This window comes from Arvicanthis niloticus, chromosome 23, assembly GCF_011762505.2.
Source record: "Arvicanthis niloticus isolate mArvNil1 chromosome 23, mArvNil1.pat.X, whole genome shotgun sequence".
NCBI lineage: Eukaryota > Metazoa > Chordata > Mammalia > Rodentia > Muridae > Arvicanthis > Arvicanthis niloticus.
Genome location: NC_133430.1, coordinates 37,689,295 through 37,712,995, shown reverse-complemented (window position 1 = coordinate 37,712,995; position 23,701 = coordinate 37,689,295). Strand labels below are relative to the sequence as shown.

Genomic DNA, 23,701 nt, shown 5'->3' with positions numbered 1-23,701 from the left:
TAACAATCAGCAGAAATCTAGAGCTGCTATACCCTTGAAGAGGACATGTCCTGCTGCCAACCTAATATGATGTTAAGAGTTAGACAGAATGGGCACTGCAGACAATTGTAATTTCTTGAGTTTCTGCATGTTTTTAGAAAGCAAAATGAGTCATTATGTTCTGTGTTTTTATAGGAAACTTTATAATCCAGGTTCTGTAAGTCTCCGTTTAAAGTGGCAAACAGCCTTTGGAGTAAGATGGGTTTTGCGATAAAAGAATATAACGAAGAGGATGACTAGATGTTGGGAACTGACAAAATTCTTTCTCCACTGGGGTTCTTCTCCTCAGTTATTTCTAAATGTGGCAATTCTATTTCACTAAGAAAAGTGAGAATTGATTCTTTATCTTTTCTGCCAAAACAGCTAATGATGAGAAATTTGTAAATGCTAATGTATTTCTTCTGTATAAAGATGCTGTGGTTTGTTTTTAGTTTTGTTGTTTCTTTGTTTTTGTTTTTTCAAAATAGGAATACCATTTCTTCAATATTTCCCCAGTAACCTATGTATCGTATTCTGGGACATCCTAGTAGTAATGTATACCCCACTTCTAGGCAATAAAATTTGTAATGTACTCAGTTATATTAATTTCCTAAGGAGATTAACACCTAGGATTTATCATTATGCAAATAGTTGTGCTCTCTGCCAACACAAGGATGAGCTAAACAGTTAACTTGTCCCATGCTAATTAGAAGTATGAAAGTGAGTGTAAAATCGCTTTTTCTGAATCTTGCTTACAAATACTCTACTTACCAAGATTCTATGTATTGAATTTTGTGTGCCTTCTTTAACTCATAATGGTGTGAACCAAGAATTTATAAAATAGCAAGTGAGTGTGGGAGGTGCAGGAGAGATATGAGAGAGAGAGAGAGAGAGAGAGAGAGAGAGAGAGAGAGAGAGAGAGAGAGAGAGAGAGAGAGAGAGAGAGAGAGAAACAAGTAAGAGAGTGAGCACACTGTGCATGCACATACAAGCACACAGTACTTCCTTGTGTAACTCAGTCTGGCCTTTAATTTGAGATTATCCTGCTTGCCCCAACCTCCTTAGAATTAAGATTGTAAGTACACACCACCACACCAGACTTTACTTTCCATGTTTTTTCTGAGAGAAAATTTCAGATGAAATAAGATAAATCTTTGAAGGAATGAATATATCTAACACTGGTCTGGCATTAAAATTTTCTGGTTGGCAGCATGATTGTTTAATTGGGAATCACAATGACAGCTGAACCAGCTCTATGCTTGGGTTGGCAAGCAGAGGAGCCTCACTATCACCAGTAAGAATGATGCATCTTGGTCTTTCCACTTAAAGCACTCATGTTTCTTGTCATATACCATTGATGTTTTCTGATATTGCAGTAGAATAGACATTGAAACACTGAAAGAGAAAACATGCATAGGTATATTTGTAATTCTTTGTTTTTTGTAAGCTAAATGCAAATGTAACACTACTCCAGATACTGCTTCATCAGAAGTCCCCAAGATAACCAAAAGTAAGTGCCAATTTCCTCCTCTCAGGAATAGTGCCGTACCAGAAACTGAACTCTAGAGATCTGTTTGCAGAGCATGTCATAGCATCTGGGGTCGATAACGCCTTGGTCTTATGAGAGGAGATTAAGTCAATTGATGTATTGCATGTACTGCTTACTAATGTGTAGAAAAAAGTTTAAGTTCACTTTTTCTTTATTCTGTCTTTTTTACCCATCTTCCCTCATTGTAGCAAATTAGACGGCCGGATGAAAGCAAAGGAGTTGCTAGTAGAGTTGGATCCCTCAAAGTAAATATGTTTCTAACATTTTTTGGCAAGATTTTGTCTATAGCCTACACTTCTTCCTTTTTGGAGGGCGGAGGGAGGAAGGGGGCTTTTTCCATTTTTCACCATCCCATTTTTTATTTTAATATTTTTATTGGCTGTTGGGTCATATTTTTTTTTGTTTTGTTTTCAGCTACACATAGAGCAACCAGCTGAAGGCAAGCTGCCAAATAACTAGCTTTGAAAGGCACCACAAACAAGAAAGGGCAACTGCCTCGTTTCATGTGCCTGCAATTTGGGGCTCTAGAGTAAACCGTTCCTCTGACTGATGTCACTGATTATGTGTTAAGATTCCTCTTAAATTAAAAAAACTATATATTTTTAAAATGTCACTACTTTATAAAAAAATATTAAATTTTACTGTCATTACCAACTTAATTCATTCCAAAATAAAAATCATTGTGAGTTAATAACATACTAAATATATATCATGTCAAGAACTAGAAATGCTCTATGATTCCAGTATAATCAACCCATATACAGCTTTTAGTGGTAACGCAGTCTTAGTACTTTTGCTTTTTTTTTAACCTTGAAAACTTAATATAACATGAGGCCACAACAATAAGTATTATCCCACTTTATACATAATCTACTAATATACAGTTAAGATTTCTGATTTGATGATCCTATTTGGTAATGTATAAATGCCATTTAGTCAATATATTTTGGGCACTTTGTTTATTTATTCAATTATATTTACTTACTTAGTTATTTAATTACAATAAAAATTTTACCCATGAATAATCACTGTCTACTTTTAATTATGCCATCATAAATACAAGTTAGAAAATTGTTAATTGTAAAAGTAGGTAAAAATTAAAGTTAACCATTATTTTTATATCTCAAGCCTAAACAGCAGTAACAACTAGTAAATTAGCAAAAATATCAGGTAATTCATTGCACTAGGATGTCATAAAACTCATTAACTATATTAAAGCCTAATTAACTCGGTCATTTCAAAATTTTCCATAGCTCCTATTTACTTTCATTTAATAGTTTAGGAAAGACAAGTTTCTATACTCTTTCCTGCCCTTGATTCTTCTGCTTTCTAAGTTTTACTTTTTTTTGTTGTCTGTGAGTATGTGCAAACATGAATGCACATTGATGAATTTGTGTTTGTATGTCTGTGTTCTTTATTAAGAAAAACCATCCTTTCTGTTCCTTAACATTGCCTCATAGTAAATAACTCTGGAAAGTTGCCTCTGTAAAGGATGGGACATGGTGATTGCTGATTTCAAAAATAGGGTACTTAGCATTATTCACTCAGTAAAATGGAGTAATATACCAATAGGATTCTTCACTGAATCATATTTTTCTTTTGACTGAAGGAGACAATAAGTCTCTTGTGCACACCATTGATTAGGACACTGATTCAGCTAAGAAAGTGCAATACAGTATAAAGTTCTAAAAATAACTGATAGAGAACTGAAAAGTGGCATCTATAACTGTGGCCCTGATATAAGATAATTTGCATGTATGAGTGAATGTGTGTATAACAGAAGTTCAGTTTTGAGATATATAAAACTTAAAGTTGTACTGTTTATATATTTATAACTTTCACTACATGCTTAAGACTAAAACTATATTATAGTCCTGTCAGTTTGTTTCCATATGGATGCAACCATAGATTGAACACTGTGCTTGGGGGAAACGGCAAATTTTCTGGTCTTTAAATATGTATCTTTTCAAGTAGAAAATGTTAGAATGAATCTTAAGATTGTAAAAATAGTTTTAATATTTACTTAACTATTTTTAGTAGAAATAGATTGTGTTTGAACTAAATAAAATGTTGGCTTCCTAGTCATAATTTTATAGAAAATGTTATATTTTTATGTTAAATGAAAAACTGAAATATTTAGAAAAGTTTGCCAAAAGCAGTGAGAAATATGTAATGCTGTGATCTTCTTTTTAAAAGGAAAACAGAAAAGAAAACAAGTTGCTGTTTTGATTCAGGTTCTGACATTTTCTTATAGCTCCATCAAAAGCTGGAGGTGCTCAGAAATCACCTAGACGTTACTGTGAAAGGACATGCTCTCCCAGTTAATGTATGCTTTCACTTGTTGATGTTTCCCCACTAAAATTTTCTGCTAACAGGTATTCAATATCGGCCTGGTTTGTCCTCTCATCTCCAGCTTTTCTGCCTCCTGTCTTACCACTTTCTTTCTTTTTTAGCTCTGGCTTCATGCTCACGTTTATAAAATAAAGATTAAATTTAAAATATAAAAGACCTACAAGCCACACAACTAATATTACTGTTGATTTAATAACATTATGAGCCAAATAAGAATTTTTCAAAGTCAGTACTTAAATAAGGATATACTCTTCAGAAGGCTTTTTTATGTGATACTCATTTAGCGCCATCCACTTGGCTGTGTGTTTTGCCTATTTCTGAATATGTCAGCAAACTAAGAAAATAATGCCTGTATCTAAGGAGTAAAGACAAGGTGATGCAATTTTAGTTTTCAAAGAAAATTGTGAGTTTTTGACTGTCATGACTAGTCTGACCAGTAGATGCACATGTGCAGAGTTAATGGACTTTTTTAAACTCGGATATCTTTGAAGTAATTATGACATGTTTTGATTCAAAAGAAATTTGGCAGCAAACAGCTTTACCAGGAATGCTTTTATGTAACATCTTATAAATGCTTGAACAAAGGTCCATATTATACCAGACATCTTTTGAAAGAGAACACTAGTTTAGAGACACTCAATATTATACATGCATCATATAGCCAATCACTAGCAACATTTTTGTAATGGATAATGTTTTTAAATACCTAACCTTTTCTTTAAATACATTTTTTAAAAAATTAATTATTTCTAAAATGTATAAATATGACAATAAAATTAAAATATTATATGGAATAATTTATACTTAATCCTGACCTCCCATTCCTAGGTCTTCTATAAAGAAGGACTTTAGCTCCTGGATTTAATTCTCCTAAGATTGCTGTCTATCATTTAATTCATACTGCTATATTAATTTTGACATGAAAATAGAATAAAAGTTAATTATCTTATATCTCAGCTTATTTAATCATATTCTACATTATATATATACATATTACATTTCTCATTATTAAGACAAAGAATATTTTCCTAGTATCAGTTATTAACTTTTAAAAGCTAAACAGATAATACAGTATCTCTTTGAGACAGTCCTTCTTTCTCTGTGTATTATTACAATTATATGAATCTTCTACATCAGCTCCTAAAGTCCATGATACTGTCATTGATATAAAAATGTCAGTATGAATTTTATGACTAAAGTAATCTGAACATCACTACATAAAAAACAGATATACTCATATATTATTAATAAATAAGTAATATGTACAGTAGTAAAGAATATATTTAGGGTCATATTCGTTCCAGATTAATTATGAGAAACATTTTTTCTTCAACCAGACTAATACTACAGAGTTTAACTTTGCTGAGGAAGGTCTCCATGCTAAGAACATTGTATAAGAATGGGATTACATTTTAAAAATTGGTACTTTTTAAATTGTTTTAGCTCATTAACTTGTCACTTTATGTTTTTCAACTACTGCACTTCTACATAATGAGAAATCTCACTATCTTTATTTTTTACTTCATTTCAGTTTAAAAATACATTGTCCTAATTGCCTGTTTTCTTAAATATAGGTTATATTATTTGAAAAAGATCTTATTAGCTATCCTCATTACTTAATGAATAAGTCATTAGCCTCCTAAAAACCATTTTAAAATAGGTTCTTTGGTTAGTGAATTTAGTGGATAAAACATATAGATAAAATTTCAGGCAGATGTTCTATTCTCTTCTTCTCCTTTAGTTCTTATTGTTTATCTACATCATAAAATATGTTATACATATAAAAAAATCACTGCTTAAACAAAAAAATAAAATAATTTTTGTATAATATCAGACGAAGTTAACATATTCTGGTTCTAAAATGAAGTAAATTGGCAAACAAAGTCCGTTAACATTTCGCAAAACTTTATTGCAAGTCTTCATAAAAATATGGTTTAATTCATTGAAACGCTGAAGAATATTTCAGTAAGGTGAAGGATTAAAGACCTTTGTTTCCAATTATATATTTACTTGGTAGTAGAAAAGGTGTTATTTCAGAACTGTGTGTTAGAGATAGAATTAAATCATTGCTGCTCCGATTGTGGTGACAAATATAATTTATTATTTTATGCAAAGGGTAGATCCCTGAGTAAACCCTCAAATTTTGTGAATGATACTAAATTTTATTTATTTCTTAGGTCAATGTCTATTCTTCATCCTTCATTATATTTGTTGTTCCTTAGAAAAAAATAAAATGTATTGTCACTACATTGAACAAAGCAGGAACATTATAAATGCAAAAATGGATTTTTAGCAATTGTAATAGTACAACTATTATTAATAATATATAATCAAAGTTTTCTTACTTAAATCATTTCAAAATATACTATACCCCCTTAGAATGAACAAGGAACAAAACTACATAAAGAAAAATTAATCTTCCATTTAATCAAATGTGTGAACCTAGAAGACAATATTAAAGTAATGTTGAAGACTCAAGGCTAGTACAAATACTTTTACAAGTGGGAAAACAGCATAAAGTAATCAAAATCTATGCTCTGTATCCATAATATATCTCAAGGTACAATGAACTCACTTTGTTGAGGAGCAATTACAACAAGGAGACTCTGAGTATTAAGATAATCAAAAAGACTACTAGATACATGGTTATAAAATTTGAAAGAAACAGGAAACTAATATAAATATTCATTATTCAGAATCATATATTTTCACCTAATATAAACTCTCTATAGGAATCTAATAAGTTAGTGTTCCGCTACAAAACTAGATTTGTTCATTTTTAAAAGTTTTGGAAAGCAGTGACAGGTAATACAACTCAAAAAAAGATTACTGGAAAATAAAATAAAGCTGATAAGAAAACAAAAGGAATATAATAATTACCAATAGTTGGTTGATATGCTAATGTAAGTAAAGGAATGGCATTTAAAGTGTAAAAAAAGATCAGGGCATAAGAATTTCAACAAAAATGAAACTTCTTTTCGGTAGATATCTTTTAAATCAGGATTAAACCATTAAAAATGAGCCTTTTATTTAGTAATTTTTTGCTATTTATGAATTTAATTTCTTGCATTCTAAATTAGACTTAGTATTAAATAAGCCAATGTGTGTAATGAATTGGATTACTAGATTTTTTTTTATATTTTTAACTGTGGTATTTTCATTCCAGCCTTACCTCTGAATTATTTTACTATATTTTTATGTGCTAGTATATATTATCATTGGAAGATTTTGTACATAACACACACATTTAAGGTGAGTTTTGTGAATTATAGCCTGGAAAACTATATCCTGTGGGTTAAATCATACTTCTTTTTATGTCCACACACTAAGAATTATTATTTTCTATTTTCAAATGAAGGGAATAGTCTTATATTTCATGTGAAATTGTATAAGTAAATATGTTCTAAAATAAGAATTTATTGAAATGTTTATTCATTTGAATATGATCTCTAGTTGTTTTCGAGCTACAACAGAACTTTAAATGTTTGAAGCACAGATTATATGGCTTAGAAGAACTGAAATGTTTGCTCTCAGATATTTTACAGTCAAAATTTACTGAATCTTCTTATAACTGGATCATGTATCAATTGTATGCTATATACTTTTACTTTAGAGTTGAGAAAAGGAGAGATGATTATTTTTCAAAGAATGCTTTCAGGTCACTGTGCATGGAAACACATTGAAAGATTGTAGCCAAATTAAAAAATTTGTAACAAAACCTAAAAGATAAGAAAAGAGAGGACTAGAGGTTGAAAGTATTGTACTCACAGACCCACATTCAGTTTCCAGAAACCCACACTGTGTTTCTCAAAATTGTCTTTGACTCTATTTCCTTGGAATCAGATGCCTCTGGCCTTCATGTATTCCCTTATTCATGCACACATACCCATACATGAATATAAACGTTTAATATGGCATTATATATCATATTTTTATACTTAATTTTACATCATTTAATTACTCTCCTCATATATATCCAGCATACACATTAGCCCACTGAATTACTGTTAATCCTTCAAATATGGGTGCTGTCAGACAGAGCATTGATTATACATTTCTGCCAGAGGTGAACCTTATAAGGATTTGGAATCTAACACTAAAGCCTGTTATTCTCCTAAACTTTTTAAAAATATTTTTAGGGTGTTTTCTACATTGTATTTTTATGTTCATTATCTCATTATATCTGAGGAAAGGTGATATGATCACCTTATAGATTCTGTTGAATTAACTATACGTACTTACCTTAAATCTCATGTCTTTCAAAGGAAATATTTAAAAATGAGATAGGTACCTTGATATCATCAAGCACTACATCATATTTAATATGTAGATTATAGTAATAGAAAACATGTCTGCATTTGGATCCATTAACTAATATTAACCGGGGACACATTAATGATGGAGCATGACTCCTTAGATGAATAAGCAATCTACTTAGACAATTTGTTTATATAGAAGACGCATATCAGTGTCAGTGCTCATAAATAAAACATTGTTTGAGCTGCCTGTCTCTTCTGTTTGATAAGCTAACATTTACATTAATAATTTGGATTTGTTTACCACTTGTTCATAGTAATTATATAAAATTCTGATTCTTGTGGTAGATAATCTGTCACTTTTTAATAATAATAACAGTAATTCAGTCTTAGGAATAATATTCAAAATGGCAAATTTGACTAATTTTTACATTATTAAAATTCTTTTGATATGAAAAACTTTCATCTTTAGCTTTCATTTGTACTAAATAAGAAAGCTCTAATTTATCCTATGCTTCAAATCAAAAAGATAAAATTTTCAAATAATATACCTAAAACATTTGAAATAGAAGTATCATATCTGTAAGGTGTTTAATGTTCAACATGGAATTATTTGCCTCTTGAAATTGACTTAAATCAAAAATAAGGTACAAATAATATCTCTGCTTAATAAATTAAGTTCTTTTGTAATAGCAAATAGGAACTGGGTAAAAAGGACACAGATACTCAAACTGTTTTAAATAAAACAAGTATGCAAAGCAAGATTTTCTTAGAACTATCATTCTGCTAATGAAAGTTTAATGCACAAAGTTGAAAATGTATTTCATTTTTTAATGAACAAACATATTTTAGAAACTACCTCAAAATATAAGCTGACAATGATAATTTTATACCAAATCTGTAAGACAAAAAACTTAAAAGGATCAGGAAATCACTTTGATTTTTAATGAAAGGTGGGAAAGAGTTCTTATTTTCATTAATTCAATAAATATTTCATGAGAATCTACTGTTTTCTGCTGTTATAGGTGTTAGAAATATATTAAATAGCTAATCTGATAAGATTGTTTATGATTTGTCTGCTTCAACATTCTTTTCTATTTCCTACACTTTTCTTTGTATTCTGAAACTTCACACAGAACTTATGACTAGAAAATGCGCTGGTAACTGTTTCAGCTTCTATGGCATAATGAAAATTAATCTAGGAAGAAGCTACAAAATTTAACACGTTGGCATCACAACCAAGAAGTTAAGAGGAGGCCAAGAGCATTACCAGTTCAAAGTCATAAACATCAACCTAGTGTGATTGTACTATGGTGCTAGCCCCTCAGGAGTCTGAAGCAGGAGAATCACTTGAGCTCAGTGACAGCCAGGGACAGGGCTTGACCAGGGAAATCATGAAGGTTAAACACACTTTTAGGTATAAAATAGCTATTTTAAGAAACAGTAATAAAATAGCAATTTTTTAAAAGTCAATGAGGTGTATGTGGTGGCAAACACCTGACATCATAACATGGCTGAAGCAGAAAGACTACACATGTGCCAGCATGGACTCCGTAAGTCATTTCTAGTCCAGCCTGAACCAGATAGCCAGACTCTATCCAAAATACAAGGGGATGGAGGGAAAGAGACACACATATAAACACACACAATGACTAAAAGTAATTTTGGAGAAAACATATTTTTATGGTGTTGGTAACATTTGTATTAAGAGACAAGGAAATTGTTCATTAATACTAAAAATTGAGTAAGAAGAAAGTATGTCAGATTACTTAAACTGACTTTCCTGGCCTCTTTACAGAGTAATATAAAGATATACAGTAGATACACAAGCCAATGGAGGTCAGTGTGACACCATAGAAAAAATTGTTTGATATTTTGCATTTGCCCGTAAATGAGCATCTTGCAGAAAGTTTATAACATAACCTGTCTGAATAGATGTATCATCTCTATAATTGTTTTGTTTTTTTTTTTTTAGAAAATTAGGGAATTGGATTTTGAGGTTTCTTTTTTTTTTTTTAAATTATGAGTTTCTCCTTTAAATAACTTGAGTCTTGAGGCAATGTCCCCTTGTCAGGCTGTTCTTTTATTTATATGGCAAATTTGTTGGTGGTAAAGCCATGTAAACTTTCTGAGACCCTTACTATTCTATCATTTCCTCTTTAACAGTGTTTTCTTTTCTCCACTGCAAAACCAGGCTCGGCTTCCGTCGTGCTCATCTACCTATAGTGTATCTGAGGTATATTTTGCACGTGTCTTTTTACATGGTCAATAACATGCTCGCACTCACCTTTTTTTTTTTTTTTTTTTTTTTTGCCTTAATTTATTTTGCCTTGCACTTTGCCCTTGGCTGAAAGAGATGAGGGTATCAGAGGGGAAAGTCACCAGTGTTAGGGGGAAATTTCTATACTACACTGTTGTCAGAATAACCTGACTTCCAGTAGTCTTTGTAGCCCACTGAGATAGGTAAATCCCAAGTAGTCAACTTGATTATTACTGTTTCCTTATTCAATAATTTCTCTGAGCCAGGTAATTTACTTTTGAGGTTATATTATTTAAAGAAGATTCTACCTTGAACATCTATGTATCTGTTACTGAAGATTTGAATTAAATTAGTGTAGATCCCTTCCCATTATCCAAACACTTCTGAAAGAACCCAGGACCCAGAAGGCAGAGGCAGGTGGGTCTTTTAGCTTCAATGCCAACCTGGTCTACAGAATGAGTTCCAGGACACTAAGGGTTTCACTGAGAAACCTAGGGGGATGTAGGGGATCAGTTACTTAGATTTCCTTGGTACTTGTATTTTCTTAAAATTCTTTTCACATAGATTTTATTAATTATGAGAATCATGATCTTTAATAAAATATATATTTAAAATTAGACCTATGTTCTCTTCTTGAGGTTTCATTTCCCTTTCCTGTTGTGTTAAACAACAGCAGACTGGATTTTCACATTCCTATAAAGTACATGTCCAAAATATTATTGACATGTTTTGATTGTATAGTGGCATGTCTGCTTTCCAAAGCAGGACCAGAGTTGAGCAGATGTAAAGAAAAATGTATATAGCTCCAAAGAAAATAATCACATATGATTTTAACATACTGGGTTTTTTACAGCATAACATATTCTTATTCTATTTGTAGACCAGTATTGAGTTAGTTTGTGCAGAAAAACAAATTAGCATCTTTAGATTTCAAATTTTAGAAAGTTTTGAAAGATACAATGTAACTAAATTCATTGTAGCAATGTTGAATTTATTGGATCAGTAAAGTACAGTCATCCTGTTTAATTTTTATTTTCTAACTTAAAACTATAAATGACTTTTTTATTTTATACCTGACTTTTTAGAAAGAATGATTTGTCAGCAAAGAAAGCATTTCTTCACAAAATTTTTATATTAACATACTAGAATACAACAAAGAGATCATAAATAACTTAGGAAAAGTGCCATGAAAATAATACAAAACTTTAAATTTCCAATAGGAAAGATATAAAGTCTATACAATAGACTGTACAAAGCCATATGTATTCTTTCTTTGAACTTTTTCTTTGTCATTTTGGTGTTTTAATGAGCAAATGATGATTGAAACGCAATGGTGATAGCTTTAGGATAAGCATATTCTAGCCGTGTGTATGTGCCACTATCATCATCATAAGTGAGGGTTCACCAAAAGCTGAGGGAGTTTTAGTCAACCTGTATAAAATACTTCTCATAAGTAAACATTCATGTCAGTACGTATGGAAGTTTTAGGCCAACAAAATTATCTTGGAAATGACATTCTTATTGGGAATCTTGGTTATTTCCATGAAGATGAAAAATTACTTTCTTCTTGAAAAATAATCATTAATAAAAGATAAATTAACTATGATATCAACAAGAACCTTTTGAAAACATGGGCATATGTCATCCTATCATTACATTTCTATAGGCCCTTTCTTTAATACCAAAGGCATATGACTCGCTGTGTAACAAATATCTCAAACATTTCTTTCTGCCACTTCATCTAGGCAACTCTCCATTTCTCATGAGAATGTATAAGAAGACAACCATTGGCATCATCTCAAGTTACAGCCTCTATTAGGGTATAACGTTCTCTGTGACACCATGTGTGCAGTAGGGCTCTCTGGTTTGAATGTAAAGCTGGCATTGGGGACTTGTGTATGCAGTGGCATTTGCTCCATGACATTCATCTCCTACAGGAACTTCTGTATGGGTTTGTTTTTCTTTCATTGTGACATGTGAACTTCTTAATTGTCATAAAGTGTGTTTCTCACTTGTCATTTTTGAAAGTCTTCTCTGTCATCCTTCTGTGTCTCTTGAAGGTGGTGTTTATATTCAAACCATTAAAATAAGAACAAATATAAATTTAATATTCATGATAATCACCTGCACACAATGTATCTTTTATATTGTTTTCTTTAATCTAAAAGTGGTAGCCGTTTTATAGACCTTATTAGACTTTTTTCATCATTTATTATTATTAATTATTTTATTTATTTAATAAATAAATGTTGCCCCTTCCCTGTCCCCCCTTCCAGAATTCTTCTCCCACCCCCCCTTTTTTGCCTCAGAGAGCACCCTCCCCAGCATCCCCTCACCCTGCGGCATCATGTCTCTACAGGAGTAGGCTCATCCTCTCCCACTGAGTCCAGACAAGGCAGCCCTCTATTATATAATTGCTGGGGGCCTTGGACCAGCCCTTGTATGCTCTTCGGTTGGTGGCTCAGTCTCTGGGAGCTCTTGGGTCCAGGTTAGTTTACATAGTTGGTCTTCCTATGGGGTTGCCATCCCCTTCAGTTCCTTCAATTATTCCTTTAACTTTTCCATAGGTGTCCCAGACCTCTGTTGGCTATGAGTACCTGCATCTATCTCAAGTCAGCTGCTGGTAGAACCTCTCAGAGGACAAGCCATGCTAGGCTCCTGTCTGTAAGCACAACATAGCGTCAGTAATAGTGTCAGTGATTGGTGCCCTCAAATGGGATCAATCTCAAGTTGGGATCGTCACTGGTCATCCATTCCTTAAGTGTCTGCTCCATTTTTGTCCTTGCATTTCTTCTAAACTGGAGCAATTTTGGGTCAAAAGTTTTAAGTAGAGTGGTGGTGTCCCCATCACTCCACTGGGGGTCCTGTCTGACTACTGGAGATGGTCTAGGAATACTCTCTCATGTATCATTTTTTAAAGGGAAGCCTCTTTTACGGCTACTGGAAACTGTAGTGTTTAATTTATGGCAGAACTACATATGTAGCCAGATCTTCCCCAACTCAATATAATCTTTCCCCTATGATGAGATCGTGTTCACATTACCTCTATTTCTGAAGAGATAGCTTCTAACTGCTAATATGACATGTTGACTTTGCCAGTTGTGTATCACTACCTTCTGTGCCATTCACAAGATTAAATGAACCTATCCCTGAGTTGTACAAGAACAACTATAACTATGAAGATAATCTATAACCTCATGTGGCTAAAGCTGCTCCATGGCTCTTTTGTTTAAAGTAAATAAGCAAAATATATGCCCAAAAAGGAAGAACTCACTTCCAAATTTCTAACTCATACTCAAAATTTTAAGCATTGTTTTTGTTGTTTGTTTTGTTTGTTTAAAGATTGCTTCAGAGCTGGAGAATGAATCAACAGTTAAAAGCAGTTAAGAGCTGTTGGTGCTCTTTCAGAGGACCCAAGTTTGATTCTAAGCTCCCATATTAGGCTATTTAGACCACCTGTACCTCCAGCTCCTTCCTCTCTCCCTCTCCCTTTCTCTCTCCTCATGCTCACACACATGCTTACATTTTTAAAAATATTGCTTCGAAATTTCCTTTTTTTTCTTTTTTTTTAAGATTTTTATTGGATATTTTATTTGCATTTCAGATGTTATTCCCTTTCCCCATTCCCCCACACACACCCAGGAACCCCCTATCCCATCGCCCCTCCTCCTGCTTCTATGAGGATGTGCCCCCACCCTCCCACTCTCACCTCCCCACTCACAATTTCCCCCACACTGGGGCATCCAGCCTTCACTGGACCAAGGACTTCCTCACTCACCTATGCCTGACAATGTCATTTTCCCCTACATATACAGCTGGGGCCAGGGTCCCTCCCTATGTGCTCCCACACTGGTGGTTTAGACCCTGTGAGTTCTGGTTAGTTGGTATTATTGCTCTCTCCATGAGGCCACAAACCCTTTCAGCTCCTTCATTCTCTCTTACTCCTCCATTGGGAACTCCTTGATCAGCTTAGTGGTTAGCTGTGAGCTTCTGCCTTTGTATATTTCAGGCTCTAGCAGACCTCTAAGGAGACAGCTATATCAGGCTCTTGTCAGCATGCACTTCCTGACATCCACATCAGTGTCTACCTTTGGTGATTGCACAAGGGATGGATACCCAGGTGGAACAGTCTCTGGACAGCCCCTCCTTTAGTTTCTGTTTCACACTTTGTCTCCATATTTGCTCCCATGAGTATTTTGTTACTCCTTCTAAGGGCCAAAGCACCCACACTTTGGTCTCCCCTGTTCATGAGCTTCATGTGGTCTGTGAGTTGTATCTTGGATATTGCAAGCTTTGGGCTAATATCCAATTATCAGTGAGTGCATACCATGTGTGTCCTTTTGTGATTGGGTTACCTCACTCAGGAAGATATTTTCTCATTGCATCCATTTACCTAAGAATTTCTCGAATTCATTGTTTTTAATAGCTGAGTAATATTCCATTGGGTAAATGTACCACATTTTTTGTATTCATTCCTCTGTTGAAAAGGAAAAGGGGGCATGGGATAGGGGTTTTCTAGGGAGGGGAAATGGGGAAAGGGGGTGGCAACTGAAATGTAAGTAAAATATAAAATAAAAAAATGGAAAAAAAAAAAAAAAGAAAGACATATGGGTTCTTTCCAGCTTCTGGCTATTATAAATAAGGCTGCTACAAACATAGTGGAGCATGTGTCCCTGTTATATGTTGGAGCATCTTCTGAGTATATGCCCAGGAGTGGTATAGCTGGGTCCTCAGGTAATACTATGTCCAATTTTCTGAGGAACTGCCAGACTGATTTCCAGAGTGGTTGTACCAGCTTACAACCCACCAACAATGGAGGAGTGTTCCTCTTTCTCCACATCCTTGCCAGCATCTGCTGTCATCTGAGTTTTTGATCTTAGCCATTCTGACTGGTGTGAGGTGTCTCAGGGTTGTTTTGATTTGCATTTCCCTGATGACTAAATATTGGACATTTCTTTAGATGCTTCTCAGCCATTCGAGTTTCCTCAGTTGAGAATTCTTTGTTTAGCTCTGTACCCCATTTTTTAATAGGGTTATTTGGTTGTCTGGAGTCTAATTTCTTGAATTCTTTGTATATATTGGCTAAGTAACAGAAGAGGTAACCTGAGTGCTCTAGTTTTCTTGTTGAATGATTCACTTACCATGTAAAACATTCTTTTTGTGGACTTGTCTTTAAACCTTCCTATTTGGCTGGGCAGTGGTGGCGCACACCCAAATCCCAACACTTGGGAGGCAGAGGCAGGTGGATCTTTGTGACTTCAAGGACAGCCTAGTCTACCTACTAAGTTCTAAGAAAGCCTGCACTACATAGTAATGCCCTGTCTCAAATATAGTCAAATATAGTAGAAATAAATATAGTATGATTGCATCACAATAACAGACAATATCTCAAAAATAAAACAAACATAAACATTCAACTTATTTTACTTTTATAGTCCAAATTGAACCCTTTAAAGCTTTCTTTTAATGTCCCAGATTTGTGCATAGTAAAGTTGATTGATTTCATTGGAGACTTTGAAGCTCAGTTATTTCTTTCTTATTTAGTAGACAGACTGAAATTTACTGTCTTTTTCATGCTAATAATCTTGAGCTACTTAAATCCTAACATGACAGTTGTCCTTTGATTTCTGCAACATTTTGACTTCTAAGACATGATCTAAACAAACTTTGAATAACATTTGGAAGCTTTTGCAAACAGGTTTCAATTTAATTACATACAATAGTACATTCTAGTAGAAGGTGAAAAAGACAATTCTACCTTAAATACTTTAAATATAGCATTTCCTGTAGAAAAATTTTAAAGCACCAAACACCACAGAACCAAAAACTGCCTCTAAGATAAAGTTAACTATAGCCATAATGTAAGGTTGTATACTGCATAGTGACAGACTACAATTTTTCTACTCCATAAGAATTTCATATAGAAAATAAAATCTTTTTAATTGTGTCTGGTGAGATGGCAGTATTTGAAAATAAACTTGCCATTCAAGCCTTATGTACTGAGTTTGATTTGAAAGATCCAAAGGAGAGAAGACTTAGTCATCCTTTTACTGCCAAGTGTGCACCGCCTATGTACATGAGGATGGAACACACACACACGTAGTGGGAGATATTTAAATCTCCAACTCAAATATGACTGGTCAATGAAAACATAACTCAATAATTATGAATATATTCTGTAAGCCTAGATTGGGCAGATACCCCTACACTGTTCCCCAGCTAAGAGACCCTTATAACTTGAGAATTTTCCAGACTCTGCATCTGTCCTTGTACCTCCTGCTTCCCTGTCCTCCTCTCCTTCGTCGTCTTCTCTCTCCTCTCTTCTCCCCAGTCATCGTCGTCTCCGTTGTCTCTGTCATCTCCGTCCTCCATTGTCTTCCTCCAGTCGTCCTCCAGCCATCTTTCCTCTCTCTCTTCTCTCCCCAGCCTTTATTTCTCCACCTCCCCTTCCTCTGCCCAACCACTGGCTCCAGCCTTTATTTTACAAATTAAGATAGGCAGAAAGTTCACTAGAAATCACCTGTGTAATGACTCACACCTCCTCTGCAGCCCTTCACAGGAAAGGGGAATTAGTATCAAAATGCAAGGCTGGGCTATCCACAACACACACACACACATTTATAATAATGTCTTGTAAGTAGTAAACACATCACTGATTTTTACTTACCCATGTATTTTAGTGTAATTGTCTGTGGTATTCTGCTCTATGAGTCCTATGTGTATTATTTTTGTGCCATTTTTATTCAATAGTAATGAAACTGGAGATACAGTGAAAAAATATGTTAAATAGTATCTTTTGAAAACTGTTTCAATAGTACTATAAAAGTTTCTTCTGTCTTTCCTCACTTTTAATTTTTTATCATTTTAATTCATATTCTCAAAACATACATAAAGTGAGTAAAAGTCCTTTGGCTTTAAACATTCATATTCTGTTATCAAATCGAATGGAGGAAATCTCTAATCTTTCAACAACTTAAAAAGTAACTAAAAGAATTAACAATCAGCTAGCTAAATCATTGTGGGGTTTTCTATTATTCTGAACATAAATACTTGAAGAAATCTTATCTCCTTTTTGAATTTTTGAATGTAAATATTTATGAATTGTTCCATTAAAAAAAGAAAGCATGTACTTCAAGTAAGAAATAAACATAAATATAATGAGGAAACGCATGGCTTTTGTTAAATCTAAAGAATTCTTGAAAAAGTTGAAACAACTTGTTTGATAGGTGTTCAAACAAGATGATAAGTATTTCTATCATGTACTTGGTTGTGTATTCTCAACTCCTCTTCTAAGTATGTTTATATGTACTGTTTTAGTTAACACTGCTGAATGTCTGCTTGTGTACTGTACAATGATCATTCAAAATACAAGAGGTGACTAGTAAAAATGGCCATAAGGAATCTAATGGTAAGATAAGAAAATATGAATGCATAGATACCTAGAAAGTTTTATACCTAATGTCTTATAACTAATAAATAGACAAGCTATTTGTATCTGACAGGGAAGAGAAAGAAAGAAATATAACCTCTCTCTTGTAGAAAATCAGGAATTAATAGAGTCCGTAAAATACTTGAGTATATTCAACTTAGCAAAAATGGTTTTTCATACAAACCATCCAACACAGAAGTAATTTGTATGGATGTTTTTTTACACCTGGAAAGATAGTTCACTCTAGATTTGTAAACTAATCTTTTAATCATTTCATGCAATGAATGTAAGTACATTTAGGGCTTAATTCTCTAACAGAATTGAGGAGACAGAAGGAAATTTAAGTAGGTCTTTTGTTAGTGTTTGTTATTTAAAGTCATATCAGTTTTTCTTTGGGAATTATCTGTATTGACTATTTTGTGAGCTAAGGTCAGAATAGCCTAAGCTTACACTGTATTTAGGATTTCAGCATGTGAGAAGGGGCATATTTTTATTTCAGGATTTTAAAACTTCACATCTATTTTTTTTGTAGAAAATTCTATTTTAATTAGGTGTTTAGCGTATTATAGAGATCTTCATGCTTCAGCAATTATTAATTTTTCTCATAGTTTTGAAGTAAAATTGCTGAAAAATAAATTATCCTTGATTTTTAAAGTTTTAAGTGGGCCTGGAGTGAGAGCTTAGCAAGTATAATGCTTGCCTCACAAGCATAATGAGTTTGTATCCCTAGCCTATATAAAGCCAGGCTCCAATGCATACATGTCTGTCATCACAGTGCAAGCACAGACAGGAGTATTCATGTGGCTAGTTTACCAGCCAGCCTAGCAAACTCACTGGGTTCAGTAAGAGAAGAAGAATTCCAGCAGAATTTCAGGACATCAGAGGTTCAAGCAGGTCTGCTCACCTTGCTTGATGAGTAGTTACACCGAGGCTGTGTATTCTGCAATATACAATTCTCAAAACAAATTTTAGTACAAAGATAATTTTTGTTTGAATTCTGGAATCTAGTCTTCTGTCAGCCTGCCTCTTTCATGTCTAATCTATATAATTCTGGGAGTTTCTCTGAGGGTGTGCTCCCACCATACTCCCAATTCCCGCCTCCCAGCTCTCAAATTCCCAACACTACTGAATCCAAACTTTCAGGTACTATGGCCGTCCACTTCCACTGATCCCTAACTCCTTACCCCATCCCCGCTCCTCCAATTACTATGCAGGGGTACACCCACCATCCTCTCATTCCTACCTCCTTGCTCTCAAAATTCCCAAACAGTAGGGAATCCAAATTTTCAGGCACCAAGGCCGTGTTTTCCACTGATGTCTGGCAAGACCACCCTCAACTACCACCTACACAGGTGGAGGAGCCATGAGTCCCTCCCTTTGTATTCTCAGGCTGGAGATTTTAGAATGACTACTCCAGCTTGTTTCTTAGGACCATTTGCTTGAAAAATTGTTTTCCAGCCTTTTACTCTAAGGTAGAGTCTGTCTTTGTCACTGAGGTGGGTTTCCTGTATGCAGCAAAATGCTGGGTCCTGTTTACATATCCAGTCCATTAGCCTATGTCTTTTAATTGGGGAATTGAGTCCATTGATGTTAAGAGATATTAAGGAACAGTGATTGTTGCTTCGTGTAATTTTTGTTATTAGAAGTGGAATTATCTTTTTGTGGCTATCTTCTTTTGGATTTGTTGGAAGAGGATTAGTTTCTTGCTCTTTCTAGGATATAGTTTCCCTCCTGTATTGGATCTTTCCTGCTATTATCCTTTGTAGTGCTGGGTTTGTGGAAAGATATTGTGTAAATGTGGTTTTTTGTGGAATATCTTGGTTTCTTCATCTATGGTAATTTGAGAGTTTTGCTAGGTATAGTAGCCTGGGCTGACATTTGTGATCTCTTAGGGTCTGTATGACATTGTCCAGCATCTTCTAGCTTTTATAGTATCTGGTGAGAAGTCTGGTGTAATTCTGATAGGTTTGCCTTATTATGTTACTTGGCCTTTTTCCCTTACTGCATTTAATATTCTTTCTTTGTTTTGTGCACTGGGTGTTTTGATTATTATGTGACGGGAGGTATTTCTTTTCTGGTCTAGTCTATTTGGCGTTCTATAGGCTTCTTGTATGTTTATGGGCATCTTGTTCTTTAGATTAGGGAATTTTTCTTCTATAATTTTGTTGAAGATATTTATTGGCCCTTTAAGTTGGGAATCTTCACTCTCATCTATACCTATTATCCTTAGGTTTGGTCTTCTCATTGTGTCCTGGATTTCCTGGATGTTTTAGATTAAGAACTTTTTGCATTTTGCATTTTCTTTGACAGTTGTGTCAATATTTTTTTTCTTTTTTTTTTTTTTTTTTTTTTTTATACAATCAGCAGAGGTTTATTGGGAAAAGTTGGCTAGCCAAGGTCAAAACTGCTCGTCCATGCAGGAACAGAATTTTGACAAAAGGCCAGCAAGCTGAGGGGTTTTTTTATAGCATGGGGTGGAGAAAGGAAGGACTTTTCGCATGGTTACACATAATTTGTTGTTTTACAAATTTTGAACATCAGCAGACTATAACACTGCAAAAACCTCAAAGGGGGGTGGGAGGGTGGGTAACCAAGGACAGTGGAACATTTCAGAGGAAACCACCCTAAATGATTTAGAGTCATGTGAAAATCACTCTTTTCCATGTCACTGTGCCCTACCCTGTCATTACCAACTATTTCAGGTTAACTATTTCTCACTTGCCATAGCTCCACCCTGAGGCTTGAAGAATGTTAATCCAGCAAGTGTCCTCTGATTCAGGGATAATGCCCTCCACCTGGAATGTGTCCCAGGGCAGTGAAAGCCTGAAATCTTACATCCAGTTCCGCTTTCTGGAACTTGCATTCTTTCTGCTCAGGTCTAAGGGCAAAGAAAAAGTCTGCATATATTTCACAAAATGGTCTTTATAATTTTTCACTCTACATCCCCACTTTTTCTGATTAGGTTATGTTTTTTATCATAAAAACTCAATATAATAAGTCTATTCTCACCCCACTTTTTCTGATGTGGATCTTTAGAAAAGTTTAAACTCCAGTGTCATCATCATTTTCTTGACCTAAAGCTCTATATTGATGGCGCAACACAAAAAGCTGAACAGCACTTATCCTTTCTCTAACAAAAGTTACTAATCTATTTAAAATGTCGAACCAACTTTGCTGCACCTCTCTATCTTTCTGACTCTGGTCTAACCTTAACATTCTTCTCTTAGAGCCGCACACAGACCTCCTTCTTTAAGAAACAGCAAGTCTAGTCCTCTTCTATTTTGTAGAACAACTTCTGAGAGGGAAGTCAGTGACTCTTCTAACTTTGTTACTGACTGTTCCAGGGCTCTCAAATCTACATCAATGGCAGCTCTTAACTGATGAAAATAATGAGGTGTCTGTATCAATGCAGCGGCACCTGTCCCCACACCTGTAGCCACTCCCAGGCCCAATATAATGGCTAGAGTCAAGGAAAATAGGCTCTCTGTGGAAGCGTCTAGGGTGCATCTCAAACTCATGTTAAAGAGTACCTGTAGGGTGGTAGTAAACCCGGGGAACTAGTTGAACAAGTATATAATAATCTTGTGTCAATATTTTCTATGGTATCTTCTGTACCTGAGATTCTCTTCTATCTCTTGTATTCTGTTGGTGATGTTTGCATCTATGACTCATGATCTCTTTCCTAGGTTTTCTATCTCCAGGGTAGTCTCCCTTTGTGATTTCTTCATTGTTTCTACTTCCATTTTTAGATCCTGGATGGTTTTGTTCAATTCCTTCACCTGTTTGGTTATGTTCTCTTGTAATTCTTTATGGAATTTTTGTGTTTCCTCTTTAAGGGCTTCTACCTGTTTACCTGTGTTCTTCTCAATTTCTTTGAGAGTGTTATTTATGTCCTTCTTAAAGTCCTCTATCATCATCATAAGAAGTAATTTAAATCTGAATCTTGCTTTCCTAGTGATATGGGGAATTCAGGACTTTCTTGTGTGAGAGAGCTAGATTCTGATGATGCCAAGTACCCTGGGTTGCTGATGCTTATGTTCTTGCGCTTGCCTTTTGCCATCTGTATCTCCTTAGTGCTACCTGCCCTGTCTCTGACTGGAGCCTGTTTTTCCTATTATCTTGGTTGTGTCAGAACTGTGTGGGGTGGGTGTTGCTACTGGGGTTAGAACTGAGGCCCAAGATCTGCTCAGTGCTCAGGCCCAGACAGGAAGGAACCAGTGCTCTGGGCCAGGAGTGAATTCCTGGGTCCTAGTGGGTCCCAGTTACTCCCTGTTTGGGACCGGTGTTACTTTCTCCTTATCTAAGATACTGCCCGGGTTAGAGCTCCTGAAGGCCCTCTTTCTCTGGGGTTCTGTGAGGGGCAAAGCTGCCACCTGGGATGTGCTCAGTGCTTTTGCCAAGACCGGAAGGAACCTATTATTAACTCTTAACTGTTAGCCCCAAAAGGTTGTTTTATATGAAGTATCTGTAATGTTAATCTTCAGATGGTATGAGTAGCTGGAGAACTTTTAGTCTTTCTTCCTTCCTATGAGTTTTTTCCTTAACTACTGAGCAAGGCAATCCAAAATGCTTACATGTTTTGGAAAAACCTCTCTTCAGTCTGATTTGGAACTCAGATTCAAAGCTCCACCCCAAATTCAGAGAAGTAAAACAAGAGGTGATTAGAAAAACCTTGATTGTAATGTATTCCAATTTCATTTAATTCTAAGCACTTAACATGGCAAGGTATCAATTTTTGTTGTATTATGTTATAACCTCTAACAAAAAAACATGTTTTGGGCTTAAAAGTCTAATTAATTTTGGTGTTATAAGTGAATATTAAACCTGAAATTGATTGTGACATTTACCAATAAATTTATGAACAAATCAGAAGTATGTATTAATTATGTTTCCTTCAGTGTCCTATTAAATATGTAAGAAAATGGTATAAAACCTAAATATGGAATGCTACTTACGAATTTTCTGATTATTGTCATTTTTTTAAAAAACCATAATTATATACAGGCTGCATTGTCATGTAATAATATGCAAAAATTAAAGCTATTTTGAATTAGAGTTAAAAAAAGGAAAAGAAAAATTTAAACTCTGGCATAAAGAGATGGCTCAGTAGTTAATAGTGCTTTCTGCTCTTTCAGAGCGTCTGACTTTGAGAACCCATATTAAGAAACTCAGAAGCACCAGTAACTTTAGTTCCTGGGCATCTAATACCTCTGACCTCTAGGCACCTGTACTAGCATACTCATACTCACACATGCACAGATACACATAATTAAAAATAAGATAAATATATATGCTTTAATAACTGCAGGGGGAAAAAAAATCAACATTTGGGGGGGGACCCTTGTTCATAAATTAGTTTTGAGGGATGTGGGATGTATTTTAAAATTCTTCAAAACATTATTCAACCACCCCTCCAAAAAAAGCATTTGCTGAATACAGATTAAAGTTTTCAGCCTATTATATAACTCTTAAAACACTACAATACTTCTTTAGGGCATGTGTTTCTCTATTGGAGGTAATATCTATTTTTCTAAAGTTGTTAATAAGGCTTATTTAATTAATTTTCCAAATATAGACTGCTTCAAAAAAAAAAGAAATAGAAGCAAAGCATGTTAGTACTCTTTAAAACATAACTTATTACCCTTTATTTCTTCAATTCTGCTTGATTATTATTTAATGCATGTGAGTTCCATAAGAGATGAGAAAAGAAAAAAGAGAGGAGTTCAGTGAGTGTCGTAGGTTAGAATTATTCATATATACATAGGAAACATAGTTTTTGAAAATGAACTTGTCTTTTTGTAAAATCAACACATTTGAATCTAAGTACATATTTTGAA

At 34.4% G+C, this 23,701-nt stretch overlaps 1 protein-coding gene across 20 annotated transcripts in view; it reads left to right on the top strand.

The window, feature by feature from the left end:
• The window catches only part of Gphn (gephyrin), a 410,619-nt gene that overhangs the window by 253,523 nt on the left and 133,395 nt on the right, over window positions 1-23,701 (top strand). For 6 of the 20 annotated variants that reach the window (XM_076921909.1, XM_076921919.1, XM_076921913.1 and 3 more), the window contains 2 exons: window positions 1,756-1,812; window positions 10,370-10,411. The exons of 4 other annotated variants lie outside the window; for them this stretch is intronic. In XM_076921909.1, coding sequence (XP_076778024.1) covers window positions 1,756-1,812; window positions 10,370-10,411 — 99 coding nt within the window. The remainder of the gene's footprint in view (window positions 1-1,755; window positions 1,813-10,369; window positions 10,412-23,701) is intronic. 10 more of the 20 variants (XM_076921921.1, XM_076921916.1, XM_076921920.1 and 7 more) reach the window with 2 other exon arrangements.